This window comes from Liolophura sinensis, chromosome 6, assembly GCF_032854445.1.
Source record: "Liolophura sinensis isolate JHLJ2023 chromosome 6, CUHK_Ljap_v2, whole genome shotgun sequence".
Lineage (NCBI taxonomy): Eukaryota > Metazoa > Mollusca > Polyplacophora > Chitonida > Chitonidae > Liolophura > Liolophura sinensis.
Window position 1 is genome coordinate 62,329,663 of NC_088300.1, and position 20,881 is coordinate 62,350,543.

A 20,881-nucleotide genomic window follows, 5' to 3' on the forward strand; every position below is an offset into this window, starting at 1 on the left:
AGCAGATGGCTGGGATTTTCCCCGGGCACTGCCTGCATGCCTCTCACCATAATGCTGGCCACAGGCAAGTAAGTGAAATATTCTTGAATATGGCCTAAAACACCAATAAAATAAATATAGGACAGGCATCATCTAACCCTTCATGATTAGCTTGTGCGAAAGGCTTGCACCTTTGATAGCCTGACACAGGGATGAGGTTACAAACAAATGTACATGTTACTACTGATGTCATCAATCAAAAGGTAAACAACTCGGACACAGTTGTCAAAATGGATGCTGCAAAAACTGGTCAAGATTACGGCAAGCTTCGTTAAAATGAAGTTTTGATATTTAAATAAGCCATTACGAGTATTCAAAGGCTTGCATTCCCTCCCATCTTTGTTAGAATCGCTAGGTTCTACACTTTGGAATGAATGAATGCTTGCTTGGGGTTTAACATCATACTGAAGACACCAGACACGACGCCGGCCCAACCATTCCTGCTTATGTGCATAGGAATGAAGATTTAGGCCACATCATTATCAATTGTTGTTTTACAGGCAGAATAAATCTTGTTTCAGTGTCAAAGACTTGAAAATCATGTAATTTATGGAAAATGTGGACTATCTTGGCAACATGTCCTGTTAAAGACGTATTTACACGATCAGAAAACCTATAAAATCAGACAAATTATGAAAAATTGGACATCAAATAAAATAAAAACTTGGATTTCAGTTTTACTTTTATTCCATTTTTGGATATTTTAGAGTTGGCTCGGCCATTATACACAAAATAAAATTGTCGTTTTAATTAAACAGCAACAGATGAATAACATTTTTGTGAAAGCAACTGCATATTGCTGTAAAATGTATTTGATATATGTGGGAAAACAGAACAGTAGGAACATTCTTCTTCCAGCAGATATCAAATGTATTTTACGGCAAAAAGTAAATCTTTATTTCTTAGACGCTTTCAGCATTCTTTCACAGAAACACTGGAAGCAACAGATTTAATAAATAAATTTTATTACTACAGATAAATATTACATGATCTGAATTAGTCATGATGGATCGAAACTTCAAAACTTCTCGTCCTCGTTAAAGCATTTGACAACAAGATTTTGGTCGCAGGAAAGGGGCATTCAGACTGACCCAGCTCAACAACCTCCCAGCAGTTGTCTCCCCCAACAGTTGTCTCTCCAAGCAGTTGTCTCCCCCAACAGTTGCCTCTCCCAGCAGTTGTCTCCCTTTACCAATCGTCGTCCTGCATCCTTCGGTCTCTGTGTCGGCCTCGCCTGTTAAAAAACATATGAGGTTTACATTACATCCGATGTATGAATGGTTTATGAATAATACCAATAGTACTACTGTCATGTTCGGTCTATTCAAAAGCAGTACAGCTGCATGTGGGACATCCCCACAGGCTGCACACATCTGTACACTCTTTCCTGAAAATTTCAGTGGATGATGTGTTCAGCACTATAAAAATATTGTACATGATTATCCATAAAAGCATACCTGGCAATGTTAGCAGCCAGATTGCGCAGGCCTGTACTTGTCAACAGCTTCTCTCCACTAGGTACAAGTTGGCTGTCCTGTCCACCTCTCCGAACTGAAACAATAAATAAGCATGCAACAGTCAGTCTGAAAGACTATACAACTGTTCCCATTTGGCATAGAATTTCAGTAAGTACAAGAAGAACTTCAATATCTATAATAACAAAACACTCAGTTTTGCCATTTGGAACTGAATTTTTAGTTTAATAGACATTTTATATGTTATGTCATCCATAAACATGACCAATGTGTAAATGTATGCAAAGACCTGAAATTCTATGGACAGCTAGTTTGCAATTTAAATTTATGTTTTACAGGCAGAATGCATCTTCTTTTCAATGTTTGAGGAGGGTATAAAAAAAAACTGTTAAGCTCTAACAAAATAAATAGGTGTATAGTCAATTTCATTTTATAGTGTCAGTTCCTCGTAAAGCGCAAAATAAAACTGGTGTCACCTTGGTTCAGTTTTTTATATCTGAATCAATATATACTCAGTGAAGATCTTGGGCTACTTGAGTGTGTGAGAAAAGCATATATGTACAAAGCAAAAGGTCTCACCAGATCCAGCACTAGATGGCCTGTCTCGCCACTCTTCCACTTGTGACTTTACATTCTCCTTCACCACAGATGTAATCTGTACTAGTCCCAGGTAGCTGGCTATCTGTACATTGTTGTCAAGGATTTATTTGTGTTAACAAGAAGGATAATCAGAAAATCCACTGTTACAAATGCTGTGAACAAAAATTTGTGATCAGGTCAATATCAGAATTACTTCCCAAATTATATCCTCCTACCCCACTCCTCCCCTCACCCCTCCACAATGAACTGGGGTTCAGGGCATTTAAGCAGATTTCTTGAAATCTGCACAAAACACGACCTTTCGCAGTTCAACTGCCAGACCACACACCAGCATAATGTGCTCAAATTTTGACATCACACCAAGTAAATGAACAGAAATGATTAAGGATTCCCAATACAGAGCACAAGAGCCATCCCACTTCCTGTTTCAATACTGTCGTGCCAAGGATATGAGCCACTCTGAGAATGGGGATCTGCTGTGCTGAACCACCAATGCTGCTCTGGCGCTCTGCCTCCCAGAAGAGCCGGCGCCTCAGTTTGTCGCTGGACAGGGGCAAGATATTGTCCATCATCTCTATGAACTCTTTTATGCTGATCAGTCCACTGTCATGGCTCTGTAGGCTCAGCAGCTTACTCTCCATCTGCATACAGAAATGCACACCAGTTTAATTCATCTACATGTTCATTTATTACAGGTTTAAGTTGACTGCTGTTTTATGCCATACTCAAGATTGTTTCACTTAAATAACGGCCATCAGCACTGTGGTTGGAGGAAAGCGGGTAGAGCCCACGGAGAGAAACCCACGACCATTTGTAGGTTGATGACTTTCCCACGTATAGCTGGAGAGAAGCCAGAATAAGCTGGACTTTGACTCGCAGTGACCGCATTGGTGAGAAGCTCCCACGTCATTGTGCTGCACTAGCATGCTAACCACTAAACCTTGGAGGTGCATTCATACATTAGGCATGAATACTATCTATTTATTTATCTGACTGAAGTTACACATCATACTCAAGAATATTTCAAGTATTATACGGCCAGCATTATAGAAATTGAGGAAACCTGGCTCTCCCACAACCATCGGCAGTTTGGTGGTAGACCATCCCACACACGACTGGAGAGGAAGCCAGCATGACCTGGACTTCAATTTACAGGGGGCCACCGTGGCTCAGTTGGTTAGCACGCTAGCGCAGCGTAATGACCCAGGAGTCTTTCACCAATGCGGTTGCTGTGAGTTCAAGTCCAGCTCATGCTGGATTCCTCTCTGGCCGTATGTGAGAAGGTCTGTCAGCAACCTGCAGATGGTCGTAGGTTTCCCCCGGGCTCTGCCCGGTTTCCGCCCACCATAATGCTGGCCGCCGTCGTATAAGTGAAATATTCTTGAGTACAGCGTAAAACACCAATCAAAAAAAAAAAAATCAATTTACAGCAACCGCATTGGTGAGAGACCTTCGAGAAATTGTGCTGCATTAGGATAATAACCACTAGGTCACAGAGGCCATTAGGTGTGAATAGGTACTCACATCTAAAAATCGAGGTTCCCTGTATTTCAGTATGATGCTGACAATGAACTGAGAGACAAGCTGGGATGAGATTTTGTTCTCACTGAAGGATGTGTAACTCATCTGTAGGGTCTCCAAGTCATCCTCCTGAGAAAACAAGAGGATATCAGTGACATGTAGGCTAACTTAACACCAGGTGTTCACGGTAATATCAAAGTAATTCCAAATTTTTCCTCTGTCTTTAAAGGCAACATAACTTCAAGTACTTCTGTACCAGTAAATATTATCTTAATCTCTGAACATTTCAGGGCATTGCAAGAAAAATTACAAATGCTTGTCTGGTCACTTAGATGGGCTATCATATGAATCATATTGTCAGCATAAGGTTCAATGCTTTATCCATTTTCAGTGCAAATTTTGAAAAGTTTGAAAAGTACATAAAAAACAGCAAATAAAATATACTGATATAAATATTTCAATAAGCTGAAATACATAACAAATAACATAGTCATAGTTATTTCACAACAGGGATGGAAAATGACATAAATGGCCACAGCTATTTGTTTCTGATGTGTGTAGTTAGCACATATCTACTTTTAATCTTGATTTTTACCACGGCATGTGATAATTCATATTAGAGCAACCAAAAACACTATTATTGCTTCAATGGTACCCCATGCTCATATGGCTGACAGCTGAGGCAGAACAGTGTTTGCCTCATGTCAGTGAAAACAGCTGCCGTCTCTCATTACAGAAATAACTCAATCATGCCTGATAGGTTATAACATGGCAGCACTTTTGATTTTCTCAATCACAGTGAACGATTTCACTTTCCCAGTTATGCAACATCACAAAAATAAAAAGCTGATCTTTTTAAACTTTACATATGGTACTTTGTTGAAGCCTATATGTACATTTGGTCTAGTCTTTTCTTTTAATTTAACTCCTGACATTAAGTTAAAACAGCTGTTGACAAGTCTTACAATAAGGAAAGGATACACAGCTGAGGCAAATGCCCTGAAGTCTGCCACTTCTCTCCAGTCCACTGTGTCGATGAAGTCAGCCATGAGGAGGACGTACCTTAGGCAGGCAGCATCCAGATTCCCCACCAGCACGTGACAGAGTAAAAACACCATCTGTAAAAACAGGCACTGATTTATCTACATGGTTGGTGATGATCGAAAATAGCCAGACAAGAATATACATTTATATGATCATCCATCAGCTTTGAGAGTGGAAGAAGCCACACATCAGAAACAACAGCATCTGGTAGGTACTTGAAGCTCCCAACTTGAAGACCCAACCAAACCAGCAGGCAGTAAATACATGTATAAAATGTAAAGTGTTGTATAACAGGTGATACAGTATGTTAGTGAGTCTATGGTAGATAAATACTTTTTCATCAGCCTTTATACTGTAAGTGTATTTCATTGAGTGAGGGAGTGAGTGCTTGGGGTTTAACGTGTATTTCATTGAGAGTATGGACACAGAGCACATGTTTTCTTTCTTCTTCCTTGCTTCAACTAGATTATAGCTGATCGATTTTGTCACAAACTCAAAGTAGATTAAACTGATCCTATACTAAATACATGTAACTCTAATTACTGAATAAATAAATTATTACTCTTACATTTAACAATGTTAATTATTAGAAATAATACTCCACAGCTGAGTAACAGAGCCTGATATATAAATAAATCTATCTGATCATTTAAAATGTATTGTATATTCACAGATATGGTAAATTTATAGTTTTGTGTATGATTACTTGATACTGGTGTTATTACCTTGTTGGTTGCTTGATACTCTATGAGTGATGACAGGAAGTCGTGCGTGGCCAGATACATGACATCATCATTGAGATATCTCTCCCTCATGAACCTGTACAGGTTATCCTACAAGCACATAAACAACACATCAGTAAACTGTCAACAGGTGGCTAGGCACATGACATCATCCAGATATCTCTCCCTCATGAACCTGAACAGGTTATCCTACAAGTACATAAACAACACATCAGCAAACTGTCAACAGGTGGCTAGGCACATGACATCATCCAGATATCTCTCCCTCATGAACCTGTACAGGTTATCCTACAAGCACATAAACAACACATCAGTAAACTGTCAACAGGTGGCTAGGTACATGCATCATCCAGATATCTCTCCCTCATGAACCTGTACAGGTTATCCTACAAGCACATAAACAACACATCAGTAAACTGTCAACAGGTGGCTAGGTACATGACATCATCCAGATATCTCTCCCTCATGAACCTGTACAGGTTATCCTACAAGCACATAAACAACACATCAGCAAACTGTCAGCAGGTGGCTAGGCACATGACATCATCCAGATATCTCTCCCTCATGAACCTGTACAGGTTATCCTACAAGCACATAAACAACACATCAGTAAACTGTCATCAGGTGGCTAGGTACATGACATCATCCAGATATCTCTCCCTCATGAACCTGTACAGGTTATCCTACAAGCACATAAACAACACATCAGTAAACTGTCAGCAGGTGGCTAGGTACATGACATCATCCAGATATCTCTCCCTCATGAACCTGTACAGGTTATCCTACAAGCACATAAACAACACATCAGCAAACTGTCAACAGGTGGCTAGGTACATGGCATCATCCAGATATCTCTCCCTCATGAACCTGTACAGGTTATCCTACAAGCACATAAACAACACATCAGTAAACTGTCAAATTTAATTTCCATTTGTGCAAATTTCCTTTTTTATTCTGAGATGCACATCACTGATGTAAAATTATTATTTGTGTCTTCATAACTTTCTTCAAATGGACAAAAACAAATGAGATTTTCAGGAGTTAATTAATCAGTTATTTCAAATGTCCCTTCTATTAGTATACACAGGGGCACAAACCATGGGATGTAACTTAACCACATGCGGCATATATATGGGTATAGAAATGGTTCTTCATATACATATACATAAGATACAAGGGAAGAAAGTGACGATTTTCACATCATTGATAGGGGGCCTCCGTGGCTCAGTTGGTTAGCGCGCTAGTGCAGCAAAATGACCCAGGAGCCTCTCACCAATGCAGTCGCTGTGAGTTCAAGCCGTACGTGGGAAGGTTTGCCAGCAACTTGCGGATAGTGTGGGTTTCCCTCGGGCGCTGCCCGGTTTCCACCCACCATAATGCTGGCCGCCGCCATATAAGTGAAATATTCTTGAGTACGGCGTAAAACACCAATCAAATAAATAAATCAAATCACATCATTGATATGACTCATCTTATTTGATACCAATGGAAAGCGTGATTATTAATGAGCAAAATGACATACGCTTCAGTAAAATTAATTAATTTTTATTGAAGCAAGAGACCAATAAAGGCAGATAGTGTGGTGAAGTGGAAATCCTCCCTTTCCTTTCTTCTTTTTTCCCATGTAAATGTATATACCTGAATGTGTATGTATGTCACCACAAATGGCTTATTTATTAATTTTCTTATTTCTCTTTTATGCCATATACAAGAATATGTCACTTATACAAAGGTAGCCAGCATCATGGTGGGAGCAAAATAAATTAATTTACCGAGCAGAGTCTGGGAAAATGACACGACAATCTGCAGATTGCTTGCAGATTATAATTATTAAGACTGCATATAAGCCACAGTTTAGAATGTGGCAAACTGTAATCTTCAGGAGATTTCTGGACTAAGCTAAGCTGTAGTTGTACTGTTACTGTAACATTTCTCACATTGATAGAGTAATATCCTTCCTCCTCAGACGCGTAGTCATCCTGCCATAACAGTTGAGCATAGAACTGCTCCATCAGAGACAAGGTCCTCTCCTGTAACACACACATACCCAATATTGTTTATTTATTTATTTGACTGATGTTTAACACGACACTCAAGAACATATTGGCAGTAAACTTTTAGGGTGGAGGAAACCAGAGTAATAAAAAACCCATCTTTGACAAAGTAGTGACAAACCTTCCCATATGTAATGTTTACAGATATGGACACTTTATTGCTGAAAGACAAGTGATGTTCAATGAATGTTAGCGCGCGAACGGCCATATTCAGCTGTACTCAGTTAAGTGACAAATTCGACTTCACAGGCAATAAGTACAAGCATATCTAAAATCATTATTTTTTTCATACCAATACACAGTTTTATATATAAACTAGATTTGAATGTTCGCTATAAACAAAGGAAAATGTCTAGGGCTCTGTTCACAGAAGTGTCACAACCTTGCACAAATTGCATTTAACATGGTGCTTATATATTTAGAACAAGCACTCACAGGGTTTTAGATCCTCCATCCATTGGGCACTTAATTAATACGGGTGACTGTCCAGCATGGCTGAGGGTTTGGAAGAAGCAGTCGCAGCTACTCAATCATGTGCTAGCTAGCAGTGACAAGCGGGAAATTTGTACTAGCTAGTGTAACGTCACACTAACTAATAGTTACTATCGGGGAGCGACCACTAGCAAGTGGGTAGCTCCCGTTAGCTAATGGCAAAACTGAGGAGAAGCTAACTGGAGAGCATGTGACAGACAGGGGGAAACTTGTGCCTGCTAGTAGGGGCCTTGGGCTAGGTAGTGGGAGGTTTAACTGTGTTAGCAAGCACAGAGCTTCAGTAAGCAAGCAGGGAGCTTCAGTAAGCGAGTACAGAGCTTCAGTAAGCGAGCACAGTGCTTCAGTAAGCTAGCATGGAGCTTCAGTAAGCAAGCACGGAGCTTCAGCAAATGAGCTGAGAGGTTCAGTGAGCAAGCACGGAGCTTCAGTAAGAGAGCACAGAGCTTCAGTAAGTGAGCACGGTGTTTCAATAAGCAAGCACAGAGCTTCAGTGAGCAAGCATGGAGCTTCAGTAAGTGAGCATGGTGCTTCAGTAAGCAAGCACTGAGCTTCAGTAAGCAAGCATGGAGCTTCAGAAAGCGAGCTAAGAGCTTCAGTAAGCAAGCTGAGGGCTTCAGCAAGCTAGCAGGGAGCTTCAGCAAGCTCATTTAGATAGTTTAATGGTTGGATAGTTTGTGACAAGCTTAAATTTCTGCAAAGGGAGATGGTGGACATGATAAACTGTTTACATGTTGATATAGTTGGAAAAAGTCTAATATATTTACCACAGACAGAGGCCTGGGAATGGCCCTCTCCATAGATGTCCTGGATTTAAAATCATCCCACAGCCTGTTCATTGGTTGGATCTGTAATTAGGAAGTTTATGCACATGAGAAAATTGAGCAATGTATGAGTGCCTTTCTTGGCAGTGGCCTTTTATCATATTGCGTACACAGTCTGTTCTATGTAATTATACATATACATAAAACTAATCACCACTATAAAAGATTAAAAATTGTTACTCGTGTAATTTTCACAAAAATGATTTCCATACCATTGAAACCACATACAAAACATTAAAAACAAACAAAAACAATCAAAAAACATGTTCAACTGACATGTTTAATCGGTAAGTGTAAAACATTATATAACACAACAGACAAGTACCACTACTGTTCCTCTACACAAACATGGAGGATACTTCAGGCTTTATTTAGTATAACAAAGATATATGATACCTGTGTATACGTGTCCATACATTACAATTGTAGACAACAGATATCATACCAGCCCAGACTCTGTACCCCCAAGCAAAGGACTGTCCACAGTGTCTGATGACCCCGGGGTCATAAGACTGTCACGTGACATGCCCCTCCCTCTTCTCCTCAACATGTGACTCTCAGCGGTGGAGGGAGCCATCTCAAAGTTTGGTTCTGGTCTTAATAAGGCACTGGAGGATATAAAATAACACATGTTGTATTACGCAACCATTTGCTGTCACTCATTCACGTCATGTCCTTGGAGTAATTTCTCTCCCTGCTCATGTGACCTCTTTCAAGTACGATTCAAATGTGTACCCACTTTTCAGATCTTACTGAAAATAAGAGTGCCTTTGTAGTATCCAATGGCTGTACACCCCAATTAACACAGAGTAATCAACACAGTGCAACAAAAGGGACTGAATTAGTGCTACAGTTTTAGTGATGATTTATATATAGTGGGCTATTAAATGGTCCATCATTAAAACACAGCAGAAATTATGCCACATTACTGAATATTGAATAAACAATGAATACTGAATAAATTACTGATTAAATGGATCCCTACATGGATAATAAATTCCTACCCAAACAACATTTCTTTTTAATGTGCTTTCCCATGGTAGCTACCATTCACTTTTATACTCTATATACTTTGAAAAAATGGGTCAATGGACATACTGAAATAACTCAAAAGAAAAACATGAAACTGGTGCAGCCACACCTAGTTATACACAATCAGTTACAACTTTCCTTGCATGCTGTTATACTGCTCCAGTTTTACTTGGCAACCAATATTAATCAGATTCATAACAGTTTCAATCCAACCATCACAAGGTTAATTAACTGTCTCAGCGTACTCGACCATATCCCTGTTGATTCTGACATTAGGTCTGGCCACTTTGATGTGGGTACAGCCATGGGGTAATACCATAACTTTATCTCCACCTCCCAGCTTGTGGGGACACACCACTGTCTGAAACATACACCGTTAATGCATCTATGATTTTAGAACTTGATAATCACACATTTCTGTCTTGTGGCACTACATGCTGCTGCAAGATATTGTATGAAGGATATTTTTTTCAAGTCGATATGCACTTGTATAAACCTGATTATAATAATTTTTGAAAATAGATAGAGATTTCACTACTTTTTTTATTACAAAAACATTTTCAAGAAATGTTAAATGACCTGTACATGAGACCAAACATTTTGCTATGTATATTTCTGATTGACTGGCACTGAATGGAATCATTGTATGATCATCAATTCAGTTCTAAATGGCACAAAACACTTTTCTTACACAGTTTTTATAATTCAGTTAACAAGCACATTTACTTGGAGAATCCAATTTTAAACAGCAACAAGATAATACTCCATTATTCCCATCACTGTCCGGGGACACTAGACAAATTGTAGCACATATACTGAAATGATAGTTAACCACCTATCTCTGACTGATTATACAGACCTTCTCTCCACAGCTGGCACAGAAATGGGCCTCCTTGAATTCATGAAATGTCTTGCCTCCATTGTTGCTGGTGTACATCATGGCAGCGTATTTACTGAAGACCCTCTCCTGGGGGATGAACGGATCCATCATCTCATCCTCCTCATCCTCATGGTCCAGCCCCGCCGAAAGAACAGACTCTGAGCAACAAATACAAAACTGCCTGTCAGCCAAACATGGGTATCACAAATAAAGCAATAAAAATAGATCCACCTTCTAATGCATAATTACCTGGTGTAATAGAGACTGCTGTAAGAGCGAATGCTTTGTAAAAAGGGAGACCAATCTATAGGATGGGAGTCATGTTCTGGTGTCTTTCATGTTATGTTCCAGTGAGGCAGCAGAATAAATGAGGTGTAAATAGGAACTTTCCCACCATAAGGAACAATATGTGGCATTTAACATTCTTTTAAAGATTGTTCACCTCAATGTCTGTAATCAAACTTATGGTTATAGAGGGCTAGGTTGCCTGGAGTTAATCACACCCATTTGCCTAACCAACCTTGTGGCTTAAAGTCGCAGCTGAACCAGCAACAGGTGGGAAGGGCAGTAAAAGCCATCTCACTCATACATACAAACTGAGGAAGCTTTTCACGGACTCTACATACACATTTTATACACATGTATACTGTAGTGGAATAAGTCAGTGTATACTGTGAGGAGTTATTATACACACATATATTTGTGTTCCATACATAAACAAATAAAGGGAGATAATAACAGAGATGAGTCGGGTAAGGCCACATGTGTAACGGTTTAAAAAAAGGATATAACCTTTAAAATAAGATTAAATCAGATATTGAATAAACAGTTAATATGAAATTCCAATTAAAATTAATACAACTGGATTATAGTAAATTGAAAATTGATTCGAAAAATTATCTAAGAATTATGTAATATTATTTGTATGTATACAATATAAACAGCATGCAGACAACTTATTCACGTATGTGCATAGGACACATGAATGAGTCAGATGTCTTGTGGAATACCTTCTCTGTTATATCGTTCTGAAGTCATTTCTTCATTTCTACTTGTTAAGACTTTTCGGCCCTCCTTCATTCGACTAAAAAAAAAAAAAAGCATCGTTTAAGACACAGTATAAGATGCTACATGTATATTATTAGACATTATTTCAGGGGTCTTGAATACATTTAACCTGTAGATAAGGAAAACCAAACTCTTTGAACCACAGAACAAAATTAAAACCAATCTTCCTTTTAGAAAAGTGGTTAGCACTTCAACACAAAGTTTTTTTCACATTTTTACAGGTTCATGTGTAGAAGAAATCATTTCTGTGAATTGTATGCATTTCAGGCTAAAATATTTGACAAAAATATGATGTTAAGTTCTGGGGACATGTTACTGTCCGAAACTTCTTAAATCTTGGTTAGTTAGAGCTCCTCAAGGATTTGTAACTGCTGTACTTACTAAAGTGCTGCTATGTTCTGTTTCCACACCTGTAGCAGTACTTACTAGTGCATTAATTTGCAGGCTAATGTACTTAATGAAGTGTTGGTTTGTCCTCCCCAAGCAGGCTAATGTGTTTACTGAAGTGTTGGGTTGTCCTCCTCAAGCAGGCTAATGTGCTTACTGAAGTGTTGGTTTGTTTTCCCCAAGCAGGCTAATGTACTTACTGAAGGGTTGGTTTGTCCTCCCCAAGCAGGCTAATGTGCTTACTGAAGTGTTGGTTTGTTTTCCCCAAGCAGGTCAATGCTTACTGAAGTGTTGGTTTGTCCTCCCCAAGCAGGCTAATGTGCTTATTGAAGTGTTGGTTTGTTTTCCCCAAGCAGGTTAATGTTTACTGAAGTGTTGGTTTGTCCTCCCCAAGCAGGCTAATGTGCTTACTGAAGTGTTGGTTTGTTTTCCCCAAGCAGATTAATGTTTACTGATGTGTTGGTTTGTCCTCCTCAAGCAGGCTAATGTACTTGATGTAGTGTTGGACTCTCCTCCCCAAGCACGCTACATGCTTACTGAAGTGCTGGTTAGTCATTCCCAAGAAGGCTAAGGTACTTAATGAGGTCTTGGTTTGTTTTCCCCAAGCAGGCTAAAGTACTAACTGAAGTGTTGGGTTGTTCTCCCCAAGCAAGCCAATGTACTTAATGAAGTGTTGGGTTGTCCTCCCCAAGCACCCTAATGTGTTTACTGAAGTGTTGGGTTGTCCTCCCCAAGCAACCTAATGTTTTTACTGAAATGTTGGTTTGTCCTCCCCAAGCAGGCTAAGGTGCTTACAGAACTGTTGGTTTGTCCTCCCCAAGCAGGCCAATGTACTAACTGAAGTGTTGGTTTGTTCTCCCAAAGCAGGTCAATGTACTTACTGAAGTGTTGGTTTGTTCTCTTCCATGATCTGTAACTGTTCTTGTAACATCAGGATGTGTTTGCGTGTGAGGGACAGTTCATTGTTCATCTCCTCCACAGAGTCTTTGAAGCGGATCTGCATTATCTGAAGCTAAAATAACAACAAATAGATGGAACTACTTTATGTGTTCTCACCATCAAAACTATCAATGGTGTAAAATGACATACAATGCATGCACTTGATCTCATGCAAAATGTAATAATGTTACAGAGAAAAGAACTGGAATGCAATGACCCAAGAGCCTCTCACCAATGTGAGCTGAAGTCCAGTTATTGCTTGATCTTCCTCTCTGAAGGCCTCTCAGCATACTGCAGATGGTTGTGGGTTTTGTATGGGCTATGCTCGGTTTCCTCCTACCATACTGCTTGATGCTATCGTATGGGTGAAATATTCTTGAGTACGGTGTAAAACATCAATTAAATAAATAAATAAAATCGTGATCGTAAAAAGCTAAGTGTTACTTTTAAGGCCATTACGTGCTTCTCTATGTGCATTTTATATTCTAAACTTTAGGTGAAATCGGTACACGTACCTGCTGGTCAGCCTGGTCTATTTCCATCTCTTGTAACACCATTTCACTTTCTGTCAGCTCATCATGAAGTTCCTTCTCTATTAACTCACTTTTGTGCTCCTCCATAAAACTGTCAAATTCTTAAAAAGGAAACAAAAACATGGATATATTATTAAAATTACAATAGAAGATAAGTGTACATCTTCCAACTGTGTCAAAATTGGTATCACAGTATAAACATATTGTGCTAAATCACACTATTGTTTAAAAGTTTGGTCATTATTCATCAACTTTTAGGTTTCCATGGAAAAGTGTAATATTTGCGAAGTTTTTACGTGATGATAACAGCACATGCATGCATGTACACATGTACTTACGCTGGTTAAAAAAGAGCTTTTGTGCACAACATAACCATTAAACTATACACTGTCTAAAATGACACATGTCATACATGGAATTGTATAATGTCATTTATCTGCAGAAGTATTCATGTCCCGTTGTACATGGGACGGTCTGCTAGCACCCTGCAGAGAATCATGGGATTTCCACGGGCACTGCCTGATTCCCTCCCACCAAAAATGCTGAGTGTGGTCATATACATGAAAACTTCTTGAGTACAGTGTAAAACACCAATGAAATATATAAATAAACAAAATCATCTGCAGCAGATACTTTTCTTTAGAGGAACCTTTACCTTCTACTGTAGCATTCAGTACACTCAGTAACTGCTGTTCTAGCTTCTGGGCTGACTGTATACTGGATATAAGGTTGGCCTGAAACAACAGCGAGAGAACCTGGATAGAGTATTACATACAGAGCCTTCACACATATGGCAAATGGATACAGTATTACATACAGAGCCTACACACATATGGCAAATGGATACAGTATTACATACAGAGCCTACACACATATGGCAAATGGATACAGTATTACAAACAGAGCCTACACACATAAGGGGAATGAAATTACAAGAGAAAACCTGTATACCACTTGATCGATCAAAGCCAGGTTTTCTTAACAATCAATAACAAACAAATCCACATAGTGATGGAGTGGTAGAGGTAAATTTAAGTCACTTGTTTCGACTAATTCTCAATCTTTATCTACGAGATGCATGTAAGATCTGGCTGGAGTCCAGTGATCAAATTTAGCAGCAGAAAATCAAGTGACAAATGCTTCATTAAAATATAAAATGAGGTTTTCTTCTAAATTTCAAACTGACAGTTTCGTGTAAAAAGTTATTCACAAAATACTAGTTTCACATTCTTTGCAAAAAGAAAAGAAAAAAATGCATATCCAGTTTTTCTTGACACACATTAAGCACATGTTGATTAAAGTTGTTAAAACAGCTTAAACTTTTCATATATACTTTATTTAGCACTGTAATATTACACTGAATTTATTACACTGGTTTGAATAAAGTGAATAAATCTTTGACACATAAAATATTGCATCTTCATTTTATTCTTCAATGCTGAATGTATTTAAATACTTAAATTAAAAACACTGATGACAATTATATGTGCTATCTTAACATTAATTTCATCTTTACAAGAAAACCTACCCTCTTGGTGGAGATAACTGCTTTGGGTTTCCTAGGAGGATAATCCTCACTGTCCATCCTCTCTGTGAAGGCTGAGAAAAGAATTAAACATCTGCTATATATACACAGGGAACAGACAACATATTGACATTCACTGGACGTTCCTTCAACTTAAAAGTCCTCCACTTGAGACTTACCATCTTGCAGGTTGTCATAGCCATTCTTGTACTGCTGGAGGAAGTTAACCTCTGCTCTAGCCTCATCCAGAGCTTCCTAAAATGCAATGAATAAAATGTGGCTAGTCACATTACAGTAATGTTAAAACCTTTGAGAATTTCAGAATTTTCAACCTGACATACTTTTATTGTTTTAATGATTTTGTATAGGTTTAGCCAGGGGTGTGTGTCTTTGAGACGCCTTATTTTGACTAAATTAACATTGGAGTGATAGTGAGAATAGCAGAAAATTGGAAATGAGACAGCCTGATTTCAAATTCTGGTTAAATCTATGCTTGACAACAAGGTGCAAATATATGACAATCTGACCTAAAGGTCTTGTCTGTTACAAGCTAGTTCCTAATTTAAACATGCTGCACATGGATTGGTACACGACTATTCTAATTCTTCAACCTTTTAATCGCCTGTGCAACCGATATTTTGAAATATTCTGGGAAACTAAGAGGTGTAGACAAATAATTTGCACAGTTTTATGAAGCTTGTGTCTATAATGCCACAAACAAATCATTAAGTTAGCATCATTTTTTTCATATACGCATACATTAATTCCATTGAAAAAAGTGCATTAGTGGTTGAAAAGGTTGAAGATTTACAATATTTAGGTATATGAAGTACAAGCTTGTATATTACTTGGTCAGCTTGGGTTGAGGCTGAATTTTTCCATGGACCTGAATGGCTATAACATAAATTTTTATTTATTTTATTGATACTCAAGAATATTTCACTCAATTTAATGACGGCCTGTAATATGGTGGGAGGAAACCTGGCAGAGCCCAGGGGAAACCCACGGCCATCTGCAGGTTGCTGGCAAACCTTCCCACATATGGCCGGAGAGTAAGCAAGCATGAGCAGGACTTGCCATGACATATCAACACGTCAAATACAGTATGGGCACACAGCATTAAACTGCAAATTCCACATGGCTGGACACACTGCATGTGTTCAATCTTTATACCATGAACGTGTTTACCTGAAGTTCTGTGATGTCTGAGTGCAGCTGTTGTTGTACATTCAATGCCTTCTTCTCCTCCTCTCCCATCACTTGCTCTAACCTGATCAATAAATGAGACTTTCAGGATATCAATTCAGACAGATCATAAAGATTGATGTCTGTGATTAAGCGTGTTGGAAACTTAATATAGAATGAATCCTGTTCGACATCTGAAACAGTACCCAGATCCCCAGCATGTCCAGGGGTAACTATTTTTTTAATATTGAACTGATTTTCATAAAAATTAAGAAAACACAAGTTTAGGTCACACTGATAGGAAGGCCAAGTAGATTTATGTATGCAAAATTTCATGCTAATTTGTGCAGTACATTCAAAGGAGTTGTTTGAACAAATTCAGATGTGCAAACCTCTAAGTACCTAAAGGGGGGTGAGTTTTAAGTGTTAATGAGAAAGTCATGAAAATTAAAAATGCTCAAGTTCAGATGATGGGAAAGATGTATTTTCACAGAAATTGGTGCAGTAAATAAAAGGACTTGCATTAATAGAATCATGTCTACAGAGGGTCAGAGAGGTATTCTTGTATACCCTCCTCCCCAATAACTTTGTATTGGGTATAAAAGAGAGGTTAAGCTCCTCATCAACGAGATACAATAATGATATGTGCTCATGAGCCAGGTGCTCACCGAGTATAAATAGGATTAAAAATGCTATATTCTCATGAAGTCACAGGTCACATACATGTAAATGAAGATTGACATACAAACACTCTGAGCACTGTATACATGTTTACATAAAAACTATATGTTGCCTGTATGCTAGCTGCTCATTATCACATAGTGCTATATGCATAAAATACATGCCACTGTCAAATTATGTTTTTTTGGCTTAATTTCAAGTTCTACGTTATGCAAACAAAAATTGATGCTACAACAGACAAATGCCCCATGAGTAGATTGTTTTCATTTTCATTTCATATGCAAACAGTCAGCTCATAAAAAAATCAATTAGACTGTGCGACAATGACATCACTTGTTACTCATAGGTCGTTCACGAGTATCTTTACTTCTCTAATAACAGTACAGCAAGTCGACTATGGTACATCAGTGTATAAATTAGGTCAGAAAGTTTACTCTAGTATTATTTCAAACATGCATTAACTAGGGGTGCTTGAAGAGTGACCCTCCAATGTGAACTCTTACTGCATGTTCTCTTCCTTCTGATCTGACAGGTTCTCTTCCAGCCCGCTCACTTGTTCCTCCAGCTCTGCAATTTTCTGCTTCAGCTCAGACACATGTTCTTGACTCTTCTCAAATTGCTTGTGCTTATCGAAAAGTCTGAAATTATCATTACCACGGCTGAAATAGATATCTATTAGTATACTTGTATCTTTGGCTTTCTAATGACAGAGCTAGGATACTGTTTGCCAAATCTTCTCCAGATATACATGGAGTATTAAGAAAATTTTGAGTGATACAGTTTTTTGTGATATGAAATTATACTTAATATACATACATGTATATAAAAAAGGGGCCTCTAACACTGTCTTTGACATTTACCATATATACACCCTCTTAAAAGGCCCAAGTCAAGCCATAGTAGTATTTATTTATTTATTTCATCGGTGTTTACAGCGTACTCTAGAATATTTCACTTATACGACGGCGGCCAGCATTATGTTGGGAGGAAACCGGGCAGAGCCCGGGGGAAACCCACAACCATCCGCAGGATGCTGGAAGACCTTCCCACGTACAGCCGGAGAGGAAGCCAGCCAACATATTAGTACAGTACATGAATAATGAAATGGCTTGATATTTAAACAAAGTATGAATGTATAAAATGGATACTAAGTACTAATTTCCCCAAAATAAATGTAAATAGTCTGAGCAAAAAAATTTCCATTATTTAAATTTCCATGCAACAAAAACTTTTACCTTCATAATCCCACACATCACAGACAGACAGGTACGACCAGTATTGGCCAAGATTTTGACTATTCTCAATATGATAATTATTGTATGATATGTTTAAGCTCACCTTTCTTTGACTGTCTCCAATTGCTCTGTTAGCTCATCAGCCTTAATGTCCCGAGCAGTATATACATCCTTTACCAGTGAAAAGAATGGGATCTTCTGGATACACCCCTCTCCTGAACCACCTTGGGTTGTCCCAGTGAACTGATCACTATATACAGCATCTTTAAGGCGAACAGAAACAACATATAGGTAACAACACACAATAGGTATGCTTATTGTTTTTCATCGTACTTAACAATTTTTCAGCAATATTAAAAAATGAGGGGACATTCTGTGTGTATATAAACACTGTGTCTTCCTGTGGTAAAGCGAGTGAAGGAAAATGAAGTATCATGCCAGAGACACTACACATGACACTCCATCCTGTCAGATTATACTGACACTGAGCCAACCAGCCCTGTTTCCTTGTTCTAACGTCTCAGTGCTGATCACCTAGTGAGGCTGCGACAAATCCCATTTTTGAAGTCTTTAGTATGACCCATCACACCCAGGTTTGATCGGAGGCCTGCGTGGCGGGTGCTCTAACCACTTGCCCACCAAAGTGAAAAAAAAAAGAAACATAATAAGGAAGAACAAAGAAAAGGAAGGTAGTATAATATACAGAATAGTTTACTGTTGATATAACCCTTGACACTTGTGATACACAGAGACTATTTCACGACAACAGAAATTCTAAAACCTCCGTTTTTAAATCTATTAAGTTTGACTTGGCTATTATAAGCAATTGAAAGATTCAAAAGTGCAACAAAGAAACATGTAGGGCTATATGATATTGTTCTGATACATGCTTAAAGTTCATGATAAACAATTATCAGTACAAGTAAACTTCTGTACATACCAAACAGATCATTTCTCAGCTGTTCAAAGATTTTTGTATAGACACCAAGATTTGGTACCAGTTCCTCTAATGCCTGAAAAGCTAAAGTAATACGTTCAGCAGACCTCCCACTCTCACTCTGTTCCAAACAGTACAATTTGTATTTGTTCACTGAAATAAAAAGAAAAGACAGAAATTACTTGGAAGTGCAATAAGTCCAATGAGCTCTCCTTTATACCTATTATTTATATTTATAACAATGTCTGTTGTGGATGACACATCTGTAAAAGGGGAGTTTGGACTTTAAACTGTACGTTTCATTGCTGAAGGTGCAGAAATTTAGCTGTATTGTACCATATGACCACGTACGTCATACAATTATCTTTGATGACATTTACTACAGCATTGCTGACTGAAAAAAGTTTAACAGAAAAATTGAGGAACTGAGTGTTTGTGAACTTAAGAACTTCCTGAAGGTGAAGGGGGCTCGTTTGTGCCTCGGGAACATGGTGACATCAGGAACAGGTAACTGGTAATGTCAGCAAACATTGCCTAACATTTTTGACAAGTCACATGAGATATAGCAGGACTTCCTAGCTAAATAACATGGGAGTTAACATAAAACTCTGCCTCACAGTCTCTTAAGTCCATAGTCATGTTTTGATGAAGTTCACAATTAACATCTGCTATGTAGATTGTTCTCTAGTCTAGCACTTGATACCGGTACTATAATTTTCTGGTTATAATCAAACACTTCTCAGCCAGAACATCTTTCACATCATCTGCTTACCACTGCCTCCTGCCCGTGAAGCAGAGCTATGAAACCGCATATTTACTTTTCTTGGAGTACTCGCACCTGAGGCACTTATTTTGTGTCTCTTTCATAAGTAATGGTACAGACAAATATGTGCGCTACAGTTTTGGTGGCCTCACCTTTATTCCTTTGCTGAATGCTAATCTCAACATTCATCGCCGAAACTGTACAGTGCGTATTTGTGAGACAAAAAATAAGTGCCTGAGAAGTAAGACAGAAGAACTTTGGTACTACTCCGAGAAAAGTAAATGTAAGGTTTCATAGCTCTGCTGCAGTGTAAGCAAAGGTACCTGTAGAATTCAGAGCTATATAATCTCTGTGTATAGCCCAGTCATGGAAGTGTCATATTTTGTGTTATTTGCTTTTAAACAATGACGAGTAATGTGCATATAGATTGACAGCAAAATAAACTGAAGAGCAAGATCTGACATTAAAGTTGTTGTTGTTGCAGTCTGTTTGGAAAATGAGATTCACACATTCAAGTCAAAAGCAAATCGTATGTCAAAGTTTTTACCTGGGGAATGTCCATCTAGAATCGATATTTTCTTCTGGTCCATTGTCACAAATAATTGTTTTTATTGATAATACAACGAATTTCTCACTATACTATCAGACAAACGTTATGCCAAGCCAAGCACCTAGTAGCCGCCATCTTGTGTACTGTTGCTATGCAACGTTCATACGCTGCGCACAGTGCTAAAGCTTAAACGCAGTGCATATGTACTTTACATTAACTGCACAGTTCACAGATATTTGGATGGAATTTTATGGGCCTTTATTCAGCCTATAAACCTTCAGGTAATTCCAGTCCCATAATAATATAGGAGGAATTATATTTTTTTATGAGAGACGAATATTACACTGTAATATTCTCGACAATTGCCCGTATCAAGA

The 20,881-nt window shown here is 38.4% G+C and overlaps 1 protein-coding gene across 1 annotated transcript; it reads right to left on the reverse strand.

Moving 5' to 3' along the window:
- Nucleotides 1–756: 756 nt before the first annotated feature.
- On the reverse strand, nt 757–20,612 carry LOC135468255 (uncharacterized). Its single transcript, XM_064746401.1, has 23 exons — nt 20,502–20,612; nt 19,195–19,344; nt 18,358–18,517; nt 17,523–17,657; nt 16,342–16,423; nt 15,333–15,408; nt 15,157–15,227; nt 14,284–14,362; nt 13,611–13,729; nt 13,038–13,168; nt 11,712–11,785; nt 10,681–10,859; nt 10,067–10,182; nt 9,235–9,397; nt 8,733–8,813; nt 7,360–7,452; nt 5,405–5,512; nt 4,601–4,753; nt 3,639–3,764; nt 2,565–2,755; nt 2,094–2,197; nt 1,497–1,590; nt 757–1,273 (listed from the first exon to the last, which is right to left on the reverse strand). Exons 1-23 carry the CDS (start codon nt 20,542–20,544, stop codon nt 1,228–1,230), a joined length of 2,574 nt encoding a protein of 857 aa, XP_064602471.1. The 5' UTR covers nt 20,545–20,612; the 3' UTR covers nt 757–1,227.
- Nucleotides 20,613–20,881: the final 269 nt, after the last annotated feature.